Source organism: Agelaius phoeniceus, chromosome 5 (genome assembly GCF_051311805.1).
Source record: "Agelaius phoeniceus isolate bAgePho1 chromosome 5, bAgePho1.hap1, whole genome shotgun sequence".
Lineage (NCBI taxonomy): Eukaryota > Metazoa > Chordata > Aves > Passeriformes > Icteridae > Agelaius > Agelaius phoeniceus.
In genome coordinates this window covers 73049768-73077455 of record NC_135269.1, presented here as the reverse complement: position 1 = coordinate 73077455, position 27688 = coordinate 73049768, and the positions used below count along the sequence as shown (strand labels likewise).

The 27688-nt window shown below is 54.1% G+C and overlaps 1 protein-coding gene across 1 annotated transcript in view; it reads right to left on the bottom strand.

Moving 5' to 3' along the window:
* Positions 1-27688, bottom strand: part of SHANK3 (SH3 and multiple ankyrin repeat domains 3) — a 145358-nt gene that overhangs the window by 78351 nt on the left and 39319 nt on the right. Inside the window, 10 exon segments of the mRNA XM_077179334.1 lie at positions 765-1058; positions 1341-1377; positions 8365-8552; positions 14884-14950; positions 15982-16059; positions 16850-16966; positions 18846-19013; positions 20113-20264; positions 22667-22775; positions 27183-27254. Coding sequence (XP_077035449.1) covers positions 765-1058; positions 1341-1377; positions 8365-8552; positions 14884-14950; positions 15982-16059; positions 16850-16966; positions 18846-19013; positions 20113-20264; positions 22667-22775; positions 27183-27254 — 1282 coding nt within the window.

The window sequence follows — 27688 nt, the reverse complement described above, 5'->3', positions numbered from 1 at the left end:
GAGCTGGACACCCCACAAAGCTCCAGCCCCACAACCAGACTGGAGACCCCGCAGTTCTGCAGCCCCACAGGTGGGTTGGACACCCCACAGTCCTGCAGCCCCACGGGTGGGTTGGACACCCCACAAAGCTGCAACCCAACCAGCTGGAGACCCCATAAACAGCCTGGAACACCCCGAGGCCCTGCAGCCCCACAAGCGGCCCACAGACCCCACAGCTCTGCAGCCCCACCTGTGCAGGGGATCCCACAGCCCTGCGGCCCCACAGGTGGGCAGGACACCCCACAGCCAGCCTGGAGACCCCACAGCCCTGCGGCCCCACAGGTGGGCAGGACACCCCACAACCAGCCTGGAGACCCCACAGCCCTGCAGCCCCACAGGTGGGCAGGACGTGCCCAAATCCGCAACCCCACAGGCAGCCTGCAGACCCCACGGTTGTGCAGCCCCACACCTGCGCAGCGATCCCGGGGCACCGCAGCCCCACAGGTGGGCAGGACACCCCAAGAGCCGCAGCCCCACAGGTGGGCAGGACACCCCAAGAGCCGCAGCCCCACAGGTGGGCAGGACACCCCAATCCCTCCACGCCGCACCTGAGCGCTCCCATCCCGCCCATCCATCCCAGCCGCGGCCCCGCCACTGCCGCATCCAGCACCGGGGGCAGCACCCGCCGCTCCTCCCGCCCTCCCCGGCCGCTCCCCGCCGCCGCCGTCCCGGTGTCCGCGTCGCTGTCCCCGCGTCCCCGCCGCCGTCCCGGCGTCCCCGCTCACCCTTGACGGCCTCGCCGCGGTTGAGCTGGATCTCGCCATCGCCCTGCGGCGCGTAGCTCTTCACCACGATGAACTTGCGGCCGGGCACGGCGCTGTAAAGCTTCCGCTTGGGCCCGCGCAGCGGGGCGGGCGCGGCGTGGGGCGCGGGCTCGGTGCCGGGGCCGGCGGGGGGCCCGGCGGGGCCGGCGGGGCTGTAAACGAACACGTAGGTTACGGTGCTGATGCCCGGCAGCTCGCGGCTCGCCCCGCCGCGCCCCGCGGGCTGCGCCATGGCCGGGGGTGGCCCCCGCGGGGCTCAGCGCGGCCCCGGCGGCGCCGCCCGGGCGCGGGCAGCGGCGGAGGCTGGAGCGGCACCGGCTGCGGGGCGGCCGCCGCCCGCCACCGCCGGCTCCATGGCGCAGCGGCGCCGCCCGCCCCGCGCTCCGCTCCGCTCCCTCCGGCGCACCATGGCCCGGGGCAGGTGGGGCCGGAGCCCGCGGCTCCTCCCCCGGCGGGCGGGGACGCCGCCGGACCGGCCGCCCCCGCTCCCGCCGCTCCCGCCGCCGCCACCGCCCCCGCTGCCGGCGCGGTCCCGACCCCGCTCCCGCTCCTGATCCCGCTCCTGATCCCGCTCCTGATCCCACTCCTGGATCCCGATGCCGCTCCCGTTCCTGATACCGATCCCGGATCCCGAGCCCGCTCCCGATACCGACCCCGCTCCCGGGACCGATGCCGGGACTGTCGAGCACCACCCGCAATCCCGTGTGGGAATGGGAGTGGGAATGGGAATGGGTGTGGGACCGCGCCACAGCCATCCCGGGACCGATCCCGCTCCCGATCCCGCTCCTCATCCCGAGCCCGCTCCCCGTCCCGGCGGGGCCCGCCCAGAGTCGCCCCCTGGCGGCCGCTGCTGGCGCTGCCCCGGGGAGGGAACCGGGAAGCGGGAGCGGGAATGGGAATGGGATTGGATGTGGGAATGGGAATGGGAATGGGTGTGGGAGTAGGATTGGGAATGGGAGTAGGATTGAGAATGGGAATGGGAATGGGAGTAGGATTGGGAATGGGAATGGGAGTGGGAGAGGGAATGAGAGTAGGAATAGGATTGGGAATGGGAGTGGAAACAGGAGTGGGAGTGGGAATGGGATCGGGTGTGGGAACAAGACTGGGATGAGAGCGGGATCACATGAATGGAATCGGGTGTGGATCGGGATGGGGGCAGCAAAGGGAGCGGCTCCGGGACACGGGCAGGAGGGAGCAGGGAGCGGGACGGGAGCGGGATGGAGGGACAGGGATGGAGGGACAGGGATGGAGGGACAGGGATGGAGGGACAGGGATGGAGGGAAGGGCGGGAACAGGAGGGAGGGTCCCCGGTTCCCATTCCCGGTTCCCATTCCCGGCTCCCGTTCCCCGCCTGGGGGTCCTCGGTTCCCGTTCCCGGTCCAGGGGTGCCCGCGGTGCCCCTGCCCCGTGCCCCCAGTTCCGTATTTGCCCCCACAATTCCATCTTTTTTCACCCCAATTCCATAATTGCCCCCGCCCTCCCAAGTTACTGCGGCGCAACTGCGGGAATTGCGGGAATTCCAGGGATTTCGGGAATGCGGGAATTGCGGGATGGCGGGAAATTGCGGGAATGCGGGAAATTGCGGGAATCTCGGGAATGCTCCGGGAGGATCCCTGAGTGCACTGAGGGGGCAGAGCCCCGCCCAGGCACAGCGACACCGGTGCCACCCCGGGTGCCACTGTCCCCTGTGCCACCCCTGGGTGCCACTGTCCCCTGTGCCACCCCTGTTCCCCAGTGCCACTCGTGCCACCCTGTGGCCCACTGCCACCCTCAGAGTGACAATCTGCCACCACTGCCACCCACAGGGACACTTTGTGCTGCTGTCACCTGTGCCACCCGTGTCCCAGTGCCACTCATGCCATCCCTGTTCCCCACTGTCACCTGTGCCATCCTGTGCCCCAGTGCCACTCGTGCCATCCCTGGCTGCCACTGTCACTTGTGCCACCTGTGCCCCAATGCCACCCACAGTGACACTGGGTGCCACCACGAGTTGTGCCAACCTGCGCCAACCTGTGCCCATTGCCACCCACTCTGTGCCACTGTCACCTGCGCCACCCTGCACCCCAGTGCCACCTGTGCTGCCCCGTGCCCCGGTGCCCCTGGTGCCATCCCTGTGCCCCATTGTCCCCTGAGCCAGTGCCCACAGGGACACTTTGTGCCATTGTCACCTGTGCCACCTGTTCCCCAGTGCCACTGGTGCCATCCCTGGGTGCCCCATTGTCCCCTGTGCCACCCGTGCCCTCCTCCTGTGCCCCGGGCTGAGCCCTTTCCCGGCTCCTTCCGGAATTTTCCCTCCTTTCCCAGCTCCGCTCCCTTCTTTCCTGGCGGGCGGAGCCCCAAGAATTCCCGGGGAAAAGTGTGGGAAGAGCTCGGCTTTCATCACGAATCCCAGAATTCCAGAGCTCGGAAAAGAATTCCAAGGTCACCGAGCCCATCCTGAGCCCCCCAACAGAGCCCTGAGCGGAATTCCAGGAGTTCCTGGGACACCTCCAGGGATGGCGACTCCAAAGCTCCCTGGGCAGCCCCTGCCAAGGCCTGAGCCCACTTCCCACGGGGAGAAAAATTCCATAAGGAAAAAAATTCCACGAGGAGGAAAATTCCATGAGGAAAAAAATTCCATCAGCAAAAAAATTCCATGAGTAAAAAAATTCCGTGAGGGAATCTGCCCGGCTGGGGTTGGATGTTTTCCACGGGAGCAAATTCCCGGGCGCTTTTCCAGCGGAGTTTTCCCTTCATCCCTTTTATCTCCCCGCACCAGGAGGCTCCAGGCCCTCGTTCCATGAATCCCGAGCTCATCCTGGATTTCCGAGCGGCAGCCGGATAAACCCAACAGCGGGGATTAAGTGGCTCGTGAGATTCCCAAAATTCCTGGTGGATCCGGGATTTCTCCACGCTCGGTGCCCACATCCTCCCGCCGGGATTCCCACGGGATTCCAAAGGGAAAGGGAATTCTGGGAAGGAGCAGCAGCTCCCCCTCCCACCTTCAGTTTTGCGTTCCATGGAATTTTTTGTCCTGGATCGCCTCCATCCCGTTGGAATTCCAGGTGGGATTGATGGGACTCCGTGTCTGATTCCAGGGAGTTCCAGCCCATGGAAGCGTCTGGCTGGGTTTGGGCACCTGGTGGTGCTTCCATTGGGAATTGTCCCATTCCAGGATGGAAAAACCTCCTCGGGAATAAACTTGGAATAAACCCCCAGAGAATTCCCATTCCAGGTGGGTGAACGGACCACAATATTCCCAAAAATTGCTTCCGATGCATCCAACGATCCCAAAAATCCAGGACGTTTTAATTTCCGTGGGATTTCATGGGAATGATCAGAAGTGAATTCCAGGGGAAAGATTCTGGGTTTGGTTTAAACAACACTTCCCTTGAGAATTCCTGGAATTCCCAGAATTTCTGGCTCTGTTTTCCAGGATTCCTGACCCCTCTTTCCCAGAAAAATGAGCCCAAATCTCGGGAAGATCATCCGGAGGGAGCCGTGGGGGCTCATCCTGGGAAAAAGGAGGATCAGGAGGGACCTTTTCCCTCCAGAATTCCATGGCGGAGGCGGCAGCCGGGTGGGATTTGGGATCTGCTCCCAGGAAATCCCAGGGAACAGCCTCGAGCACTCCAGAGGAATTTTAGGTTGGATATCGGGAAAAAATCCTGAATTGTCTCACAGAATTGGGAAGAATTCCTGCTCTTAGGAGAATTCCTCCCTCCGGGAGCATCCTGGGATTCTCCTTCTCTGCACTTGGACACGATTCCAAGATTCCTGACCCTCTTTCCTGGGATTTCTGACCCTGTTTTCCAGGATTTCCAGCCCCTCTTTCCCAGGCTGGTGGGATCTGGGAGTGGCACCCGGAGCTGCCACGAATCCGGATTCAGCCCCAGGGATTCTCAAACTTTCCCAGGATCTTTCTCCCAACATTTCTGGGATCCTTTGCCTGACATTCCCAGGATTTTTTGCCCAGCATTTCCAGGATCCTTCTCCCAACATTTCCAGGATCTTTCCCCCAAAGTTTCCAGGATGGTTTCCCCAACATTCCCAGAATGATTCTCCCAACATTCCCAGGACTGTTCTCCCAGAGTTTCCAAGATCCTTTCCCTAAAGTTTCCTTTTCCCCAGCATTCCCAGGATAATTTCCCAACATTTCCTGGATCCTTTCCCCAAAGTTTCCAAGATGGTTTCCCCAACATTCCCAGGATTGTTCTCCCAGAGTTTCCAAGATCCTTTCCCTAAAATTTCCTTTCCCCCAGCATTCCCAGGATCATTTCCTAGCATTCCCAGGATCTCTTTCCAACATTCCCAGGACTGATTGTTCTCCATGGACAGGAACACCTTTCCCTATCCCAGGTTGCTCCAAGCCCCATCCAACCCGGCCTTGGGCACTTCCAGGGGTGGGATTTGACTCCAAACACCACCCGGACACCTGGAATTGCTCCTGGACAAATCCAAACCTCTGCATCCCACCGGGAAATGCCCATGGAGGGAATTCCCGCAGTTCACTTCATTCCCTTAATCCAGCAGCAGCAGGAAAAAAAAACCCAGGAATTGCTGGGAATTGCTGGTGTTCCTTGGGATGACGGCAGAGAGGGAAAGCTTCCCCATGGATGCGGAAATTCCAAGTTGCTGAAATCTGGGATAAGCAGGGAGATTTGGGGAAGATCCCACCTGGAAAGGAGCAGCAGGAATGACAGAGGGATTTTGGGATGAGCCTGGCCGGACACATCGGGAATGTTGAGGAGGGATTAAAGTGTTCCAATAATTATTTTGGAAACTCTGGTTGTGTGTCCAGGAGAGTGGAAAAAAAAACGGGAATAAGGAAAACCGGAGGAATTCAGACACTGAATTCCCTTGGGAATAAAAACAAACCAAACTGGAGCAAACAAAGCCTGGATGGAAGAAACGCGGGATCAGAGGGAATTGCCATGGATCAGTGGGAAAAGGAGCTGATCCCAAAAATCCCAGCTCTTCCCAGATCCAGGGGATGATTCCCTGCTCCGAAGCCTCCCTTCCCAAAATGGGAATATCCAGGATACACCGAGAGCTGAGCAGGAAAATCAGGATAGATCCCAGATCCTTCCTAAATCCAGAGGGCTCCAAAAACCAGGAATGAGGCTGGGATGAACGTAAGGAGTGAAACATCCGGAGGGATGATCCCAGCACGAGGAGCTGGATGGGGAACTCGTGGTGTTGGAGTGGGATTGGGAAGAGCGCGGAGGCTCCGGAGGCTCCGGCACGTGGGGGATGAGTCAGAGTCACGGCCGGGAGGGAGGCAGGGAGGGGGGATCCAGCTAAAACCTGGAAAAACACATGGAAAAGTTCTGCTGGCCCAGCCCTGCTGCTCCTGGGAATGGCTGAGGGATCCCCCTGGAATTCTGGGCGCAGCTCTGGAGCAGGAAAAGGGAAGGGAAGGAGCAGGGGAAAAGGGGCTGGAAAACCTCCCCTTGGAATAAAAAAGTTGGGACTACACTAAATATTCCTTATATTCCCTGGAAAACCTGCCCCAGAATCCATTTTTCTCCAGGATTTTTCCAGGAAAATGTGAGAGGACTCTGGTAATTATGGATATCCCTTGCCATGGAGTGAAGGAGTTTTTGTTGGGAATTAAAACTTCCAAGGTTTTTTTCCCAACCTGAGCTGTTCGGATTGCAAACCTGGGAATTTCTCCTGCCCCAGCTCCATGGAATGAATTCTGTGATCCCTCTATCCCTGGAAAAACCTGGAAATAAGAGAGCAAAATGCTCTTTCCTAGGGATATTTTCCCTGCAAAAGGTTGGGAATCACGGAGCCAGTTCCAGGAATCCTCGGGAAGTTTGGACAAGGAGTTGGGCAGAGCTGCTCCAGGGAATTTTGGGAACATTTCCAAGACTACGGATTTTAAAATCCCACGCTATTTTTGACCTCCCAATGCCTCCGTATCCCACTCTGGATCTGCCTCCGGATGTCCCAAATTCCCGAGCTTCCCAAATTCCAAGGCCAGGTTGGAGCGACCTGGGACAGTGGGGGGTGTCCCTGCCCTTGGAACGGGGTGGAATTGGATCAGCTTTAGGATCCTTCCCATTCCCGGGTTCCACAGAATTCCAACAGAATCCTCTGAATCCAAATCCAGACCCCGCGGTCACCACAGGGATGTCCCAAAATCCCCGGACACGTCGGGGACACCGGAACTGGTGGCCGTTCCCAATCCCAGGCAAACTAACATTCCCATGGGAATGGGAGGGGCTGGCAGGGATGAGGAGCAGCAGGATAATGTCAGATCCAATCCCAATCCCAAATCCAATCCCAATCCCACCAGAACCACCGGATGCCATATCCACGATATCCAGATAATCCACGATATCCATGATATCCATGAATCCATTACATCCATGGTATCCACGATCCAAGCATGGAATGGCAGGAAAACCCAGAGAAAAGCTCAGGGAAAAACTCAGGGAAAAACCCAAGGAAAAACCCAGGGAACAATGGAATCCGAGTATGGGACAGAGGGAAAACCCAGGGAAGAACCAAATTTGACGCTGGGATGGATGGAGGGAAAAACCCAGGGAAAAACTGGATCTGACCTCGGAATAGCAGGAAGAACCCATGGAAAACCCAGTGATCCACCATAACCCTGCTCCTCATCGGAATCTTTCCCACTCTTCCTTCTTCCCACCCCACATCCCACATTCCCCCAGTCCATGGGATCGCATTCCCAGCTCTAATTCCTTCTACACCCCCAAATCCATGGGATCGCATTCCCAGCTCTAATTCCTTCTACACCCCCAAATCCATGGGATCACATTCCCAGCTCTAATTCTTTCCACACCCCTTTAATCCATGGGATCGCATCCTTAACTCCATCTAATCCCTTTCACACCCCCTCAATCCATGGGATCGTATTCCCAGCTCTAATTCCTCCCAAACTCTTCCAATCCATGTTATCCCATTCCCAGCTCTAATCCCTCCCCCATTCCCCCCAGTCTATGGGATCCTTTCCCACCTCTAATTCCTTTCACACCCCAATCCAATCCAATCCAATCCATGGGACTGCATTCCTGACTTCATCTAGCTCCTCCCACACCCCAACCCAATCCATGGGATCCAATTCCCATCACTAACACCTCCCACACCCCAACTCAATCCATGGGATCCCATTCCAACCTCTGACCCCTCTCACACCCCAACTCAATCCATGGGATCCATTCCCAGCTCTAATTCTTCCCACACGCCCCCAATCCACGGGATCGCATTCTTGACTCCATCTAATCCCTTTCACACTCTCCCAGTCCCCGGCATCCAATTCCCACCTCTGCCCCCTCCCACACCCCAGTCCCAATCCATGGGATCCCATTCCCACCTCTGCCCCCTCCCACACCCCAGTCCCAATCCCAATCCCCGGGACGCGGTTCCCGATGATCCCGTACCTGCCCTTCCCGCGGCTGCTCCGGCGCAGCGAGGGCGCCTCGGCCTCCCTCTCCTCCTGCACGCGCTGCAGCGAGGGCGAGCGGCTGTGGGCGCTGCGGACGCTGGCCAAGCTCCCGTCCCCCATTCCCGAGCCCGCCATTCCAGCCGCCGCCATTCCAGCGGCCGCCTCCTGCATCTGGACCAGGAGCTGGGGCGGGAGGCTCCGCAGGGACGGCACCGGCGAGTAGGAGGCGCGGCTCTCGGCCTTCAGGTTGTTGTCGCTGGCCGAGCGCTGGAGGAGGCGCGGCGACGCCAGCCCGCCGGAGCCGAGGAGACGGCGGCGCTTGGTGTAGCTGGGGGTTTCTCGGAAAGGCACTGGGAACGGGAAAAAAAAAACACACCGGGAAATGCGGGATTAGGCATTGGGAGTTGCGGGAAAAGAGCGGGGAGAGAGCGGAGGGCGTGGAGCTGGGGTTTGGGAAGAAGGCTGGGAGTTTCACGGAGAGGCAGCGGGATTGGGAAACAGGAGGATGGGATTAGGTGGGAATCTTGGGCTGGAAAAAATGGGGATATGGCAGTAGGTGGGAATTTAAGGATTAAAAAAGATGGGAATTGGGGATTAGGTCTTGGGAGGGCAGTTGAGGGAAAAGATGGAAGAGAGGGGAGGAGAAGGTTGGGAATGGGTGTGGAGTTGGGTTGGGAAACTTCCAAGAAGTTTCTTGGAAAGGCAATGGAAATAAAAAATGGGAATGCGGGATTAGGTAGGAATCTAAGGACTAAAAATGATGGGAATATGGGATTAGGTGTTGGAAGTTGTGGGAAAAGATGGAAGAGAGTGAAGGAGAAGGTTGGGAATGGGTGTGGAATTGGGTTGGGAAGAAGGTTGGGAGTTTCTTGGAAAGGCAATGGGAAATGAAAAATTGGAAGGTGGGATTAGGTGGGAATTTCAGGCCCAAAAAATGGGAATATGGGATTAGGTGGGAACCTAAGGCCCCAAAAAGGTGGGAATATGGGATTATGTGTTGGGAGTTGTGGGAAAAGATGGAATAGGGTGGAGGAGGTGTGGGACTCAGGAGGAGAAGGTTGGGAATGGGTTTGGAGTTGGGTTGGGAAGAAGGTTGGGAGTTTCTCAGAAAGGCACTGGGAATAAAAAATGGGAATATGGGATTAGGTGGGAATCTAAGGACTAAAAAAAAATGGGAATATGGGACTAGGTGGGAATCTATAAACACCAAAAATTGGGAATGCAGGATTAGGCCTTGGGAGTGCAGTTGTGGGAAAAGAAGGAAGAGAGTGGAGGAGAAGGTTGGGAATTCCCATGGAGCTGGCTTGGGAAGAAGGGAATGGTCTCCCAGTTTCTCTCCCAGCACTGGAAATCCGTGGGATCCAACCATGGATCAGGGCTGGGAAGGGTTTGGAAGTGGCATCTCAGGAAGCTCTGACGGACCAGGACAGGGCCAGTGGAATTCCCAGCAATCCACATCCAGCTGCCACTGGGATCAACACTTCCACAAACCCCGGCTGCTCCTCCTATTCCAAGTCCTTATTCCATAGCTCCAGGGATGTGCCAAGAGAAAGATGGGAATATCCAACATGTGGAATAAATCACCAAGGACTCCCTGCCCTGAATTCCCTCCCAATCCTTGGGAATGCCGGGAAAAAGCGGCCTCCCGGATCCACCTGGAAGTGCAAACTCCGGCTCCACAGAGGGACCAGGAGCGGAATCCCCATCCTGGAAGGATTTCAATGGAATTTGGTGACATGGATCAGTGGTTGCTTTGGAAGTGTTGGGAATTCTTGGATTCAATGTCTTAAAGGACTTTTCCAGCCTGAACAATTCCATGATCCACGAAACAGATCCGGATCTTCCGGAAAGGGATGAGGTTCAGCTGTGGGGCCCCTGAACTCCAAACTTCCAGGAAAATGGGATTTTACAATATTTTGTTCAATGAGCTCGTTCCCATCCCGAAGTTTAACATCCCTAAAATTTGTCCGGCGCCTGTTGCAAAATCCAGCGGGAAATCCGGAACCGGCCGCATCCAGCCCATTCCTGCTGCCAAAACATCGGGAAAAACACGGATTGCTCCGGCACTGAGCCGGAACAGGGGACAAGGAGCAGGGAATTCCAAACCCTCTGGATTCGGGATATTCCCAGAGTTGCCATTCCAAGGGCACTGCTCCCGTGGCACCTTCCAGAGGTGAATCCCGAGGATGCTCCGAGGCCACCAGGAGAAGGAAAATCCTGGGATCGGGAAGGAGCAGCCCAGGCTGGGCACGGCCATGCTCGGAATATTTTCCCGAGGAATATTTGAGGTTCAAAGTCCGAGGATTTCAGGCTCCTGGAACTCTTCCCGTTGCCGTGGCAACGCCCGGCGTTCGTTCTCCGATGAGTTCCAGCCTCCGGTGTGGGAATTTCTCCCGGCACCAGCGGCGCCTCCCGGATCCTGTCGGCGCCCCCTGCCCTCAGCGCCCACCGCCATTCCCAACGCCCTCGGCCGTTCCCAATGGGAAAACCGGACCAAAATTGTGGAATTTCGGAGCCGGAGGGGTTGGAAAAGCCCTGCCAGACAATGGAACCCAACCGATGCAAGGCCACCACTGATCCGTGTCCCCAAGGGCCACCAGGAAGGATGGACATCCCACCAAGGACATCCCAGTGGGAAAATTGGGACAAAATGATGGAATTTCGGAGCCAGAGGGGTTGCAAAAGCCCTCCAGGGCCATCAATCCCAACCCCTGCAAGGCCACCACTGATCCGTGTCCCCAAGGGCCACCAGCAAGGATGGATGTCCCACCAAGGACGTCCCAATGGGAAAGGTGGACAAAACAATGGAATTTCGGGGCCACATCCCATGGGAAAGCCGGACCAAAATTGTGGAATTTCAGAGCCAGAGGGGTTGGAAAAGCCCTCCAAGGCCATCAAACCCAACCAATTCAAGGCCAGCACTGATCCATGTCCCCAAGTGCCACCAGGAAGGATGGACGTCCCACCAAGGACATCCCAGTGGGAAAATTGGGACAAAATGATGGAATTTCGGAGCCGAAGGGGTTGGAGAAGCCCTCCCAGACAACGGAATCCAACGACTGCGAGGCCACCAGTGATCCGTGTCCCCAGGGGCCACCGGAAGAGCGATGTCCCACCAAGGCCAGGGGTCACCCCGGCACGGGACACATCTCCAGGGGGTGTTTCATCTTGGACGCCATCACTCCTTACAGAAAATCCCCGGAAAAAAATCCGGGAAGTGAAAATCCTGCCTGAAGAACTTCCCAAGAGGGAATGGCCTCGAGCTGTGCCAGGGGAGGTTGGGATTGGATTTTTGGGATCATTTTTCCATGGGAAGGGTGGTCAGGCCTTGGCGGGGGCTGCCCAGGGAGTTCTGGAGTTGCCATTCCTGGCGTTGTCCAAGGAATTCCTGGATGTGGCACTCGGGGCTCAGGCTGGGCTTGGACTCAGTGACCTTGGAATTCTTTTCCAGCCTCAGTAATCCCGGGATTCTGGGATTCCAAACTGTCTGGGAGAGCACGATGATGATGGTGATGATGATGATGAAGAAGGAGAATCACCAAAGTCCAAACTCCAGGAGCCAGAATCAGGACATTCCCAGACTCCTGCCAGATTCCCAGTTTAGGGAACACTTCCTCATCCCACCCCCCTCAATCCACATTTCCCAGTGGGAAAAGGGAGGGAAAGGGAGGGAAAGGGAGAGAGGGTGGTGATGATGATGGTGATGAAGAACCACCAAGCCTGAATTCCAGGATCCAGGACCAGGACATTCCCAGATTTCCAGTTCCATGGAATATTTCCTCATCCCATCCTCCCGAATTCACAATTCCCAGTGGGAAAGTCCCGGGAGGGAGATGCCAAAGGAACAAAACTCGGAGCAAATTCCCACAATGAGCTCCGGATATTCCTTCCCACACCTTTCCCAGACTTTATTCCAGGTCTGTTTACCGAGTTTCTCCCGGCACAACGAATCCCGTCCGTTACCATGACAGCGCCGCTCGGAGCAGCCGGATCCGTGTTTTCCAAAGGAAAACACGGATCCCTGTTTTCCAAAAGGGGTCTGGATGCTCCCTGAGGGGAGCGGGACACACCCAAAGCTCCCTGAGGAATTCTCAGCCCGGAGATGCTCCAGAGGCTCCTGAAAATTCCTGGCAGCTGGAGGAAGGGAAGCGCAATCAACGCTCCGAGGTTTGTTTGGATTCGCTGCTTCCATGATAATAAATATTCATGGAAAAGCACGAGGAGTGCAAATGTCTGCTCGCTTCCAGGCCGTGATTCCATTTTAATCCTGGAAAATTCCAGAGGGAAGTGGGGCAGGAGCCTGGAATGGCCCGGAGGGGAAAAGGGGAAAAGCGTTTCCCAGACTGTAGAATTCCCACATTTCCCACACTACAGAATTCCCAGGACATTTTTCAAACTGGAGAATTCCCACAGTACATCCCAGACTGGAAAATTCCCACAGCACTTTCCAACCTGCAGAATTTCCAGGGCTTTTCCCAGACTGGAAAATTCCCGTGGGATGTCCCAAACTGGAGCATTCCCGAATCACCTCCCAGACTGGAAAATTCCCACAGCACATCCCAGACTGGAGAATTCCCCATGGAATCTCCCAACCTGCAGAATTCCCAGGGCATGCCCCAGACCAGAAAATTCCCATGGAACGTTCCAAACTGGAGAATTCCCACAACATTTCCAAGAATTCCCAGAAAATTCCCATGGCATTTTCCCAACTGGAGCATTCCCAAATCATCTTCCAAACTGGAGAATTCCCGGGGCACTTCCCAGACTGGAGAATTCCCAAATAATTTCCCAAAGTGGAGGATTCCCATGGAATGTCCCGAACTGGAGAATTCCCAGGGCAAGAGGGAAAAGGAAGTTCCAGCCCTGCAGAGCACTCTGGATCCCAAGGGAAATGCGGATGAGCCTGGAATTCTCCTGGGAAGTTCCCACCCCTTCCCCTCCTGCACTGGGATCACCAAATCCCACCTCAACCCAGCCCAGCTTCCCACTGGGAATTCCACAGGAAAACCCCTCCTCGAGCATCATTCCAGCCCCAATCCCACCAAATTCCTTCCTTATTCCCGTAAAACCATGGGAAAAGGACACAAGCAGGAGCCGTCCCCTGCTCCAACAAAATTCCTCAGCTCCTGCTGAACTTCCAAACCCCAATTCCCAAACCAAATTTTTCCAAACCCAATTCTTCCAAACCCCAATTTCCAAATCCCCATTTCCAAACCCCAATTCCCAAACCAAATTCCCAAACCCCAATTTCCAAACGCTATTTTTCCAAAGCCCCATTTCCAAACCCAATTTCTAAATCCCGATTTCCAAACCTCAATTTTTCCAAACCCCAATTTCTAGCCCCAGTTTCCAAATCCTAACTTTTCCAAATCCCAGTTTCCAAACCCAATTTCCAAACCCCAGGAAGCTCCCGGCCACGGGCAGGACCATCTGGACCTGCTGCTCGGGTTGGAATTAGTTTGGAATTCTTCCCTGACCTATTTTTTATCCGGAGCTGATTCCCAGACTTTCCATTGCTCCTGACAGCTTTCCGTGCTGGTTTTCCTGCGTTTTTTTTCCCAGGGAAAATCATGGAGATGCTCAGTCCCAGGTGCAGATCCCAAGGGGAATTTAGGCCGGACCTTTGGAGGTCGTTTATTCCCAGACTTTTTTCTTGGATTAATTCCATGACCTTGCAGGCAAAGGAGTTCTCAGGCTCTTCCCAAAATCCTTCCCAACTTTTCTATCCCACCCCCAGTTCCCAGTTCTGGCTATCAGGAATAGGGAACTGGGAAAAAAAAAATGGGAGAAAGGATTTTTGGGATTGAGCCAAGCTCAATCCCTGCTGCAAATTCCGGAAGAACCGAACCCTGTTTTCCTTAATTTCAGTGTTTTTATGGAATTCCAGGAATCTGGGTGGGAAAGGACCTTAAATCCCATCCAATCCCACCCCTTCCCACGATCCCAGGCTGCTCCAACCCTGCACATTAGCGGGATCCAGGGGCAGCCACAGGGAATTTTCTGGGAATTCTGTGCCAGTCCCTCCCAGGCAGGAATTTTTCCCTGAATTTTTTTTCCAGCTGCTGATCCCGTGACTCTGTTCCTTTGTGCTGGGGATTCCCACTGCTCCTTCCATTGGCAGCCCTGGATCCGTAAATTCCTCAGGATAATCCAAGGATAATCCAAAGGAGATGCAACAAGTGTGGATTTCATTCCTGATCCAAGCACACTTTTCCCTGGAACTTCTCCCACGGGGACATGGGAAGGACAGGAAAGGTGACCCAAAATTCCCAAAATATTCCTTAAAAAAGCAAATCCAACCAGAACAACACCCACTTTGCTCCTATTCCCAGAGGATTTTCCCTGCTTGCCCCACATCCCAGGATTCTGGGAATGAAATCCCTCAGGGATGCGGAAAGAGAGGAAAAACCAGGATTTTACAGCAGAGCAAATCCAGGACAATTCCACAGTCTGGGAATGTCAGCAAGGCTGGAAAAAACAGCCTGGATCCCATAGGAATCTCTCAGACACTTCCAAGATCCAAAGTGGCAGCAGCTTCCATGAATCCAACACTGGGAAAATCCATGGATGCAACACCAGGAAAATCCATTAATCCTCCCCCCACTCCCACCACTCCATCCCTGGGATCCACAGGAAAGGAAAAAAAAAAAGCCCAGGAAAACCAGGAAAAATCCAACTCACCAACATCAGACTCTTTGTGGGTTTTGATGATTTCCGCCAGCTCAAAATTCCCTGCAATGATGGCCACCTGGAAAAGAGCCGGGAAACCGGGATGAGCGGCTCCGGAGCGTCCATATGGATGGGAACAGCTGCTTCCCGTGGGGGGAAGCCAAGGATTCTCCTGCCCCGGATCATCCGGGAATTCTGAGGTGCCAACGCCTTCCCAGGACAGTGGCCGGAGCGGGTTTGGGTGGCCCTGGCTCGGGGACAATCCCTGTCCTCTGGAATCCTCAGATTCCAGCCAGGAATTTATCCCAAATCCTGGAATGGTTCCAGGGTGTTGGGTTTGGATCCTGGATAAAATCGTGGGATCTGGAAGAGGTTTGGGATCAGCCAGTCCGGCTGGATGTGTCCCCAGGGGCCGCATCCAAAGGATTTGGGGACATTTCCAGGGATTGGGAATGCCCTGGGCAGCCTGTTCCTGATGGGAGGGGATTTCCCAGCAGACAAATTCCCAAATCCCCAAATCCCCAAATCTCCAAATCCTTGGATCCCCAAACCCCCAAATCCTCAAGCCCCCAAATTCCCAAATCCTGAAGTCCTCAAGTCTCCCAAGTCCCCAAATCCTCAAGTCCTCAATTCCCAAAGTCTCTAAATCCTCAAATCTCTAAATACTGAAGTCCCAAAATCCCTAATTCCCCAAATCCCTGATTCCCCATTTCCACAAATCCCTAAACCTCCAAATCCTCAAACCTCCAAACCCCTAAATCCTCAAATCCCCAAACACTCAAATCCCTAAATCCTCAAATCCTCCAAGCATTCTGCTCCTTTTCCAAGGATTCTCCTCCTTTTCCCAGGATTCCCCTCCATCCCAAACATTTCCATCCCAAAGAACAACAACATCTTCCCCTTCCCACTTCCGTATCCCACAAAACCCCCACATTCCCATCCTGTTTCCGGAATTCCATGCGCTTTTCCCTCGCTCCTGCCCTGGCACTGAACGCTCACCCCAAATCCCACCCAGGCGGGACAAATCCCACCTGGAAAAATCCCTGGATATGTGACAAGCTTCCCAGGCATACCGGGAAGCTCCATGGGATTCCCGGGAATTCTGCTTACCTGGAACGCCGTCTGGCTGTTGTAATTCCGGATTTCCTTGCTGGCGCCTCGGAAGAGGAGAACCCTGGCACAGCTTTCCTGGGGAAAAAAAACAAACCAAACAGGGAAAAGGGGAATTAGACCAGGATTGGGAGCAACAGAGCCAGGAAATTCTTTGGGAAGAAGGAGGATGAGCATTCCCTAAGGATTTGGTATTCCTGACCCTAAAGGGAGCAAGTCATGGAATCATGGAATTCCAGTATGGATCGGGTTGGAAGGGATCTTTGGGAGCACCCAGATCCAAATTCCAAGGATTCTGCCCATTTTCCAAGGATTCCTTTGCTTTTCCAATGATTCTGCACTTTCTCCTAGGGAATGGTGAGATCTCCTAGGTTTCTCTTCCCTCCTGAAGGATTCTGCCCCTTCTCCCAGGATTCTCCTCATTTTCCAAGGATTCTGCTCCTCTTCCAAGGATTCTGTCCCTTTTCCAAGGATTTTCCTCTGTTTTCGAGGACTCTGTCCCAGCAAAATATTTTGGGAATGGGATGGATTAAGCCATGGAATGTTCTCTTGGGAAATCCCAAATCAGGCTGGGGCTCCAAGGAGGAACAGCCTCATCCTGGGACAGGGATGGATTCCAACTCTGGGTTTGGGAATGGTGAGATCCAGGAGTGTCCCGGGCTGATGTCACCTCCCCTGCAGTGTCCCCTGTCCCCAAATGCCCTGGATTCAACCCTGGGACCCAAACCCAGGAGCTCTGAGGAGAAACAGCCTCAAACAGCTTTATCCAGGGACAGGGATGGATTCCACCCTCTGGATTTGGGAATGGTGAGATCCAGGAGTGCCCGGGGGTGGTGCCACCCCCCGTGCCATGGTGTCCCTGTCCCACCTGGTTGTAGAGGGCGCAGATGTGCAGGGCGGTGTTTCCTGAGGCGTTCTGCGCCGCCATGTCGGCTCCGTAGAACAGGAGGTGCTCCAGGTGCTGCACGTGCCCGTAGCGGCAGGCCTGCTCCGGAAAACACGGAAAAGCGGGAATCAGGGACACGCGGGAGCCCTCCCCCAAAAAAAATCCCCCTCTGGATTCAGCCAGGGAATCTTCCATTCTGTGGGAATGGGTGTGGCTCCTCACTGCTCCACCTGGACAAATCCGCTCTGGGTCAATGGGAAAAGTTTGGATCATCCCATATCCAGGATCATCCTGGAGGTTCCTCCAGCTGGGTGGTGGCGCGGGATGAACTCAGCGCCCCAAATCTCTGGGAAATTGGGATGTTCTCCTCCAGGTTTGGTCCATCTCGGGATTCAGGGATCAGCCAGGGAGGATGGAAGCAGCAGGGAGGGTTGGATCCATAAACTGGGATCACAGGACACATCCCTGTATTTCCTACCCCCCGCTGGGTGTTTCGGGAGATATTCCAATGGGATCCCATCCCTCCTTCTCCCAAAGGATTGGGAAGCACAAAGCTTGGGATTCCCGACTCCCAATCCAAGTGTTTCTCTAAGTCCCCTTGTAGAAAGGGGATTCCATGTGGAAAACAGGGATAGGCACAACTGGGATTTGGATCTGGGATCCCAAAACATTCTCCTTGGAGCCAGCCATCCTTTGGCAAGATCCCAACCATGGGGAGAGGCTGGAAAATCTGGGATGGAGGCAGAGCTGGCCCCATCCAGCCATCAATCCTGGCTGGGATTGATGGGACAACCCCATCCATGGACAGCATTCCCAGAGTCCATCCCTCAGTCCAGGCATGGAATGATCCCATCCATGGGCACCAGGAGAACATTCCCAGAGTTCAGCCTTCAATCCTAGGGATCAGACAACCCTATCCATGGACAGCATTCCCAGAATCCAGCCCTCAGTCCAGGCATGGAGTGATCTCATCCACGGGCACTAGGAGAACATTCCCATACCAGGAGAGGTGGGGTGGATCCCATCCCACCTGCTGGATCTCCATCCATGGCACCAGGAGAACATTCCCGCAGCCCAGCCCTAAACCTCAGGCATGGAACGATCCCATCCATGAGCACCAGGAGAACATTCCCATGGCCAGATCCCATCCCTGTGGATCCTGTCCCCACAGATCCCATCCCTGTGGATCCTGCTGCACCTGCTGGATCTCCATCCATGGCACTGGGAGAACATTCCCGCAGCCCAGCCCTAAACCTCAGGCATGGAATGATCCCATCCATGGGTACCAGAAATACATTCCCGTGGCCGGATCCCATCCCTGTGGATCCCCTCTCCTCAGATCCCGCTGCACTTGGTGGATCTCCATCCACTGGCACCAGGAGAACATTCCAGGAGTCCAACCCTCAACCCCAGGGACAGAACCACCTCGCCCATGAGCACCAGGAGAACATTCCCGTGACTGGATCCCGTCCCACCTGGTTGATCTCCATCCATGGCACCAGGAGAACATTCCTGCAGCCCAAAACTAAACCTCAGGCATGGAATGATCCCGTCCATGAGCACCAGGAGAACATTCCCATGGCTGGATCCCATCCCTGTGGATCCCCTCCCCTCAGATCCCGCTGCACCTGGTGGATCTCTATCCATGGCACTGGGAGAAGAACATTCCCGCAGCCCAGCCCTAAACCTCAGGCACGGAACGATCCCATCCATGAGCACCAGGAGAACATTCCCGTGGCCAGATCCCATCCCTGTGGATCTCATCCCCACAGATCCCATCCCTGTGGATCTCATCCCCACAGATCGTGCCGCGCCTGGTGGATCTCCATCCATGGCACCAGGAGAGCATTCCCGTGGCCAGATCCCATCCCTGTGGATCTCATCCCCACAGATCGTGCCGCGCCTGGTGGATCTCCATCCATGAGCACCAGGAGAACATTCCCGTGCCCGGATCCCCTCCCCGCGGGTGCCCTGGCACCTGGTGGATCTCCTGCCAGCCGTTCTCGTCCACGCAGCCCAGGCGGGCGTAGTCGTGCAGCAGCAGCTCGCAGCAGTAGGGGTCCCCCCCGACCATGGCGCTGTGGTACAGCGGGGTCAGCCCCCGGCTGTCCTTGTAATCCGGGGATGCTCCCAGATCCAGCAGCGTCTGCCCAGGAAACAGGGAACGGCCCCATGGGAACGGGGAACGGCCCCCTTGGGAATGGGGAATGGCCCCTTGGGAAACAGGGAATGGTCCCATAGGAACGGGGAATGGCCCCCTTGGGAATGGGGAATGGTCCCTTGGGAATGGGGAATGGTCCCTTGGGAATGGGGAATGGTCCCTTGGGAATGGGAGCGGTCCCATAGGACCGGGAACAGTCCCTTGGGAAATGGGGAACAGTCCCTTGGGAAATGGGGAACAGTCCCATGGAAACAGGGAATGGTGGCTTGGGAACGTGGAACGGTCCCTTGGGAATGAGAACGTCCCCTTGGGAATGGGGAACAGTCCCATGGAAACAGGGAATGGTCCCTTAGGAAGGGGGAATGGTCCCTTCGGAATGGGAACGGTCCCTTGGGAATGGGGAATGGTCCCATGGAAAAAGGGAATGGTCCCGTGGGAATGGGAACATCCACTTGGGAACAGGAACACACCCTTGGGAATGGGGAACAGTCCCATGGAAACAGGGAATGGTCCCTTGGGAAGGGGGAACATCCCTTTGGGAAGGGCTGGGATGAGGGAATCACTTCATGTCCGTGGGGAACTGGCTGGGGAGAGGGCTGGAGGGAAATGAGGGGAAGGAAGAAAGGAGGAAAAAATCTGGGAAGGGGAGAGGAAAAGGGAGGGAAAGGGCAGAAGGAAGGAGGGACAGAGGAGAAAAGGAAAATCTGGGAAAGGGGAGGGAGAAAAGGAGAGAGGGAAGGAAAAGAAGGGGAAAAGGGAGAGGAGAGGAGAGGAGAGGAGAGGAGAGGAGAGGAGAGGAGAGGAGAGGAGAGGAGAGGAGAGGAGAGGAGAGGAGAGGAGAGGAGAGGAGAGGAGAGGAGAGGAGAGGAGAGGAAAGGAAAAGGAAAAGGAAAAGGAAAAGGAAAGGAAAAGGAAAGGAAAAGGAAAGGAAAAGGAAAGGAAAAGGAAAGGAAAAGGAAAGGAAAAGGAAAGGAAAAGGAAAGGAAAAGGAAAGGAAAAGGAAAGGAAAAGGAAAGGAAAAGGAAAGGAAAAGGAAAGGAAAAGGAAAGGAGCTGGAATGAGGATGGCAAACCCCGGCACTGACCAGCAGGGCCGCGTGATTCCGGCACCTCACGGCTTTGTGCAGCGCCGTCATTCCCTCGCGGGTGCGGAAATCCAGGTGGGCTCCGCCGTTCCGGAGCGCTTTGATCATCTCGGCGCTGAGCTCCAGCTGCGCCGCCGCCGTCAGCGGGCACTCTGGGAGGAGACGGGAATGCGGGAGATCCGTGGAATGCCCACCCATGGGATCCGCTGGAATGCGGATCTCACTTCCAGCTGGAAGCGCCCACCGAGATCTCCTTGGGGTTTGGGATCAAATCCATTGGAATGGGAATGGAGGCCAAATTTGGGAGATGCTGGCTCCCAGGTATTCCCAAGGGTCTCCTGAGCAGCAGGAGTGGGAATTGGATGGAAAATTCCAGGATTAGGCAACAACAGCAAAGCAGCCAAAATATCTCAGGAATGGGATCTTGGGAACGGGTTCTTCTCGGCCCCTTGGGAATTCCCAAATCTGGGGCTACCAATGGAAAAATCCTTGTCCTGGGATAAGGGGTGGATGGATTCCAATCAGGAGAAGCCTTCGGATGCTCCCAACTTTCCTTGAGGTTGTTGCTACAAATCCCACAGATACTGCTGGGAATCCCAAGAATTCCAAGATTCCCTCATTCCCTTGGGATGCACATGGGATTCCCAGAGGAGAGTGGGAATTGTATAATTTAAGGAATGCCACGGGATTGGGTCTGGAAACCCCATGGATACAAAAGGGAGAAGGAAAGTCTGGAATTCCGTGTCCATGGCCAGTTTGTCCCAGCAGGAAATCGTGGAAAAAGGGCTGGAATTAAGGAATGCCTGGGATCCAGAGTGGAAAGGGCTCAGGCCTTGGCAGGGGCTGCCCAGGGAGCTTTGGAGTCCCCATCCCTGGAGGTGTCCAAGGAATTCCTGGAGGTGGCACTCAGGGCTCTGGTGGTGATCGGGCCCAGCTTGGACTCAGTGACCTTGGAATTCTTTCCCAGACTCAATAATTCCATGATTTGGAGAAGGGACATTCCAAGGTCATCTCATCCCTATCCCCGGGATCATTCCCACCCCATTCCAAGGGCAGGGACAATCCCAGCATCCCAGGCTGCTCCAGCCTGGCCTGGGGCACTGCCAGGGATGCAGGGGCAGCCCCAGCTGCTCTGGCAATCCCAGCCCAGCCAGGAATTCCTCATTGCCAAGATCCCATCCCTGGCTGCCCTCTGGCACTGGGAGCCATTCCCTGGGTGCTGTCCCTGCAGGCCTTGGCCCCAGCCCCTCTGCAGCTCTCCTGGAGCCCCTGGAATGTGCTGGAAGCTCTCCCTGGATCCTTCTCCCCTCCAGGGAACATTCCCAGTTTTCCAAGCCTGGCTCCAGGCCCCTTTCCCTCCCCCATTCCCAATTCCCGCAGCAATTTTTCCCCTACACCATTTCAGGGATTTTGAATCCTCCTTTGTAATTCCAACGTTTCCCTGGGCTCCTCTCCCTCTCCCACTGTCCCTCGTTAAATATCCCTCGTTAAACATCCAAGGATTTTTTCTTCCCTCTTTTCTCCGGCAAAATCATCCCTGGGGTTTGGCTTTCATTCCAGAACAATGGAAACTTATCCCAGATCTGGGGGTTTTTTTTCATTCCCACTTTTTCAATGTCCCCACAGGCAGCAACTGTGAATTTTTGGGGCTTTTTCATCCCTTTCAAATCCCGGGAATCTTTCCTGGAATATCTTCCCAGCAACTGCAAAATGGGAACAGCCTCAAACAGGGCTGGAATTGCTTCCCAAGGTGGATTTTTCTGTATTTTTCCATCCAAGAAGAGCTTGGAAAATGGGAATAAATCCTCGGCACAGCTTAAAACCTTTCCCAAAATCCATTGAAATGAAGATTCCCAAAGTTTTGAATCCATGGGATCAGCTCAGGGGATTTTAGGGCTCATCCCAGTTATTTCCAGCCCATGAACGGGATTCATCCCTGCAGAGGAATGTTTTCCCAATATTTTTCATCCCAGTTATTCCCAGTCCATTTATGGGATTAAATCCTGCAGGGAACCATTTTTCCAAGCAGGATTTTCCAGTTTTCCATGGGGAGATTCTCATGGGATCCCCAAGGATCCACCCCCAAAAATTCCAACAGGAAAAGTGCTGGCTTATTCCCGGCTCATTCCCACCCTGCTCTTCCAGCATCCAGCCCAGACTTCCTGGGAAATGCATGGGAAGCCAACCAACATTCCCAAAAAAACCCAAAAAAACCCAAAGCTCCCAATCCAGGAATTTCTGAAAGATTCCAATCCCTCCATCCAACAGCAGCTTGGATTGGAAACGGGAATGGGAAAGGAAAATATTCCAAGAGGAGAAATGTGGGATCGCATCCCAGTGAACCCCAGAAGGGAGGAGTTTTCCCTAGGGAATGCCATACTCCCAAAATCCCCTGAAAAGCGGGAATTGCACCATAAAACCCCAAAAAACAACTGGGTTAGAGCGGGAAAAATTCCAGAGGAAAGCCTGGAGGAATTCCAGGAAGGAATTGGGAATGTTGAGCTGATTCCCTGTGGGAAGCGCTCCCAAATCCTGAGGAGGACGTGGAACTGACCTCCGGTGTCGGGATCATGGAAGTTGGGATCCAGCCCCTTTTCCAGCAGCCGGCAAACCTTCTCCGAGTTCAGCATCTGCACGTATTCCATGAATTTCTTCAGGTTCGCCTGGATTCGGGAAAAACCACCGCGTTAACATCCCGAAATTCTGGGAAAAGTCAACGGGGGAGCATCCCCATCCCAAAAATCCAAGGAAAACCGGGATGGCAGGACTGAATTCCATCAGGATGGGACACAAATCCACATGGAAATGTCAGGAACCGAGGGGAAAATTTGGGAAAACCCCAAGGAAACGGAGAAGTTGAAGCCGGATTCCACATCCAAGGAAAAAATTCCAATTCCAACATTTGCCACCTTAATTCCATCTGGGAAAATGATTCTTTTTAGGAGGGATGAATCCCAAAAATGCCGCATTTCCATGTTTATTTGGATGATTTCCAGTTGGAAAATTGGGAAAAAGCCTTGGAAATGCCAAGCAGGATGAGGAAAAGGTTTGGAAGGGAATTTGGGAATTCTGGAATGGTTTGGGTGGGATGGGAGCTTAAATCTCATCCCATTCCAAGGACATGGAGTCCTCCCACAATCCCAAATTATTCCAACAATTCAAGGGATGAGGCAGCTGAAGATTCCTTGGAATTACCGGATCATCCCATGGGAATTCAGGCTGCTCCCCTCTATCCCAAATTTCAGAATTGGAATTTGGTTCCCCCAGGCTGAATTCCCAAAGTTTCACCTTGAATTCCCAAATTTTGGGATTTTTCCCGTTCTTTCTGGCTGGATGAAGCCGTTATTAAATTCCCGGATTCCGGGAATTGCAGAGGCAGGAATAGCTCCATGAGGGAAATCCCAGCTCCCACATTCCCAGATTTCTAGACTTTTCATTGGAGGATTTTTTTTTGGGAGCTTATTCCAACCCGGGAAAAGTCCTGGAAAATCCCAAGAGCTGGAATTGAGGCCGGCCGTGCCCTTGGAGCCGGGAGAGGCCGGAGCAAATCCATGGATCCGCCTCCCGCTGCCAGGCAGCAGCAAATGGATTCATTGATCCCACAGAAACAGGGAATTATGGATTTGCTGCCGTGCCGGGACAACACGGAGCCTCTGGAATTGCACAGCTCCTCCCAGTGGGAATCTCCAGAGCCACGGCACCAGGAATCCTGGAATGGTTTGGGTGGGAAGGGACCTCAGATCCCATCCCAATCCCGTTCCATTCCAAGGGCAGGGACTCCAGGAAGGGTCTCCCTTCCCTTTTCCATCCCCAACTTCCATAAAAATCCCTCGGGATGGATTCTGAGCCTCCTTGATCCCAGAATCCCAGAATGGTTTGGGTGGGAAGGGACCTCCAACCCCGTCCCATTCCAATCCCACCATCCCAGGCTGCTCCAGCTGGGCCTTGGACATTGCAGGGATGCAGGGGCAGCCCCAGCTGCTCTGGGAATCCCAGCCCAGCCAGGAATTCCTTCCCAAAATCCTACCACAAGCTCCCTTTCCTAGGGAATCCCATCCATCCCTTTGAATCCCAGAAAATCCAACCTTTCCCTGCCCGAGGAACCAGACAGAGCCACAAATCCCAGGAAAGTCCCACCCTGGGACACAGAGGCAGCACCTCGGCTTTTCCAAGGAAAACCTCAATATTAAACACATGAAAGAGCAGGAATTCCCAGGAACTGAAGCAGAAATTCCCTGGATTTGAAGGACAGAAGGATAAATTCCCCACCAACAGGAATTGAGGCAGGAATTTCCAGAAACTGCAGCAGAAATTCCCTGGATTTGAAGCAGAGACCCCATAAAACTGCAACAGGAATTCCCCAGGAACTGAACCAGGAATTAAAAAAAAAAAAAAAAACCCGAAGCAGGAATTCTCAGAAAGTGAAGGAAAAATTCCCAGAAACTGAAATTCCCCCAAAACCAAAGCAGGAATTCCCAGAAATCAAAGCAGGAATTCCCCAGGAATTGAAGGAAGAATTCCCCAGATTTGAAGCAGAAATTCCCAGAAACTGAAACCAGAATTCCCCAGCTCCCGAACCTCACGGAATCTCCGTGCTGAATTCCAGCCATTCTGTGGATGACCCCATTCCGGGAATGATCCCTGCCCATTATCCCAATATTCCCAGGGAACCTCCGTGCTGAATTCCAGCCCCATTCCTGGCTCAGGGAATGATCCCTGCCCATTATCCCAATATTCCCAGGGAACCTCCGTGCTGAATTCCAGCCCCATTCCTGGCTCAGGGAATGATCCCTGCCCATTATCCCAATATTCCCAGGGAATCTCCGTGCTGAATTCCAGCCCCATTCCCGGCTCAGGGAACGATCCCCAGCTCCAGGAATGATCCCTGCCCGCTATCCCGATGTTCCCATGGAATCTCCGTGCTGAATTCCAGCCCCATTCCTGGCTCAGGGAACGATCCCTGCCCATTATCCTGATGTTCCCAGGGAATCTCCGTGCTGAATTCCAGCCCCATTCCCGGCTCAGGGAACGATCCCCAGCTCCAGGAATGATCCCTGCCCGTTATCCCGATGTTCCCATGGAATCCCCGTGCTGCATTCCAGCCCCATTCCTGGCTCAGAGAATGATCCCTACCCGTTATCCCAATATTCCCAAGAAATCCCCATGCGGAATTCCAGCCGTTCCCTGGATCACCCCATTCTGGGAATGATCCCTGCCCATTATCCCAATATTCCCAGGGAATCTCCGTGCTGAATTCCAGCCCCATTCCCGGCTCAGGGAATGATCCCCAGCTCCAGGAATGATCCCAGCCCATTATCCCGATGTTCCCATGGAATCCCCGTGCTGAATCCCAGCTGTTCCCTGGATGATCCCGGCCCATTATCCCGATGTTCCCATGGAATCTCTGAGCTGATTCCCAGCCCTTCCCTGGATGACCCCATTCCGGGAATGATCCCTGCCCGTTTTCCTGACGTTCCCCCGGATCCGGTACCGTTCCCGAGGCTCTCCGGGTGTCCCGGTGTCCCCGCGCCAGCCAGGATCCCATCCCTGCTCCCGCTCCCTCTGGATCCAGCTCCAATCCCAGCCTTTTTTCCCAGGAGCTGCTCCAATCCCAGCCTTTTTTCCCGGGAGCTGCTCCAATCCCAGCCTTTTTTTCCCGGGAAAGGTCGATCCGCGCCCGCTGCGCCGGCATCGCTCCAACGGGCACGGAATGAGGATGGATTGGCCGGAATTGTCCCTTTGGCTCCTGTCTGGCATTCCCAAATTACCAAGGGACTGGAAAAGGCCGAGGATTCCCACAGAACCCCACAGTTTTTCTGGAAAAGCAGCAGCCCAGGGAAGAGGGAAAGGGGAAAAGCAAAAGGGGGAAAAGAAAGGAAAAGGGGAAGGGGAGGAAAGGGGAGGAAAAGGGGAAAAAAATGGGGAAAAAAAGGGGGAAAAAGAGAAAAAAGGGGGGGGGAAGGGGGGGGAAAGAGCAAAAAAAGGGCAAAGAAGGGAAAAGAAGGGCAAAAAAGAGGAAAAAAAAAAGAGAAAAAAGTGGAAAAAACCAAGGAAAACGATAAAAAAAAGAGAGGAAAAGAGAGAAAAAAAGGAGAGAAAAAAGAAGAAGAAAAAAGGAGAAGAAAAGAGAAAAAAGGAGAAAAAAAGGAGAAAAAAAGGAGAAAAAAAGGAGAAAAAAAGGAGAAAAAAAGGAGAAAAAAAGGAGAAAAAAAGGAGAAAAAAAGGAGAAAAAAAGGAGAAAAAAAGGAGAAAAAAAGGAGAAAAAAAGGAGAAAAAAAGGAGAAAAAAAGGAGAAAAAAAGGAGAAAAAAAGGAGAAAAAAAGGAGAAAAAAAGGAGAAAAAAAGGAGAAAAAAAGGAGAAAAAAAAGGAGAAAAAAAGGAGAAAAAAAGGAGAAAAAAAGGAGAAAAAAAGGAGAAAAAAAGAGAAAAAAAGAGAAAAAAGAGGAAAAAAAGAGAGAGAAAAAAAAGAGAAAAAGAGAGAAAAAAAAAAGAGGAAAAAAAGGAGGAAAAAAAGAGAAAAAAAAAAAAGAGAAAAAAAGGAAAGCTCCTTCCCAAAATTCCACGGGCTTTGGAGAAGTAGCCAAAGGAAAAGGGAAAAGGGAGAAGGGAGAAGGAAGAGAAATCCGTGATCCCAGATTTCAGCACCCCAGGAATGCTGAAATCCATGATCCCAGATTTCAGCACCCCAGGAATGCTCTTCCAGCTCCATCCCACCCCATGGAATAAAATAATCCAAGGAATTCTGGATAAAAGCCAATAGAACCCAATAAAATCACGGAGCCAAAACCGCTCCTGTTCTGGCTTTGGCACTGGGAATGCTGGCATTCCTTGGGATATCCTGGAATTCCAGGGCTGGAGGAGTTTCCCAGGGTTCTCCAGGTGACTTCCACGGGAATTCCATGGGAATTCCAGGCTCACTACCGCTCCCATTCCGGTTTTGGTGCTGCCTTGGTTGGCTGCTGGCATTCCTTGGGAAATCCTGGAATTCCGGGGCCCGAGGGGGTTTCCCAGGGGGGTCTCCGGGGTTTTCCATGGGAATTCCTTGGGAATCCCAAGGGATGGGGGCTCACCTTGGTGTGCAGCTTGGCGAACTGCTTGTCGTCCAGCAGCGGCTGGGAATACACACGGCGCTTGTACCGGAACTGCGGGAGAAGAGATAAGGGCTGATAAGAGATAAGGGATTGATAAGGGATAAGGGATTGATAAGAGATAAGGGATAGATAGGAGATAAGGGATAGATAAGGGATTGATAAGAGATAAGGGACTGATAGGAGATAAGGGATAAGGGAATACACACGGCGCTTGTACCGGAACTGCGGGAGAAGAGATAAGGGCTGATAAGAGATAAGGGACTGATAGGAGATAAGGGATTGATAAGAGATAAGGGACTGATAGGAGATAATGGACTGATAGGAGATAAGGGATTGATAAGAGATAAGGGATAAGGGAATACACGCGGCGCTTGTAGCGGAACTGCCGGGAGAAGAGATAAGGGCTGATAAGAGATAAGGGACTGATAGGAGATAAGGGACTGATAAGGTATAAGGGATTGATAGGAGATAAGGGATTGATAGGA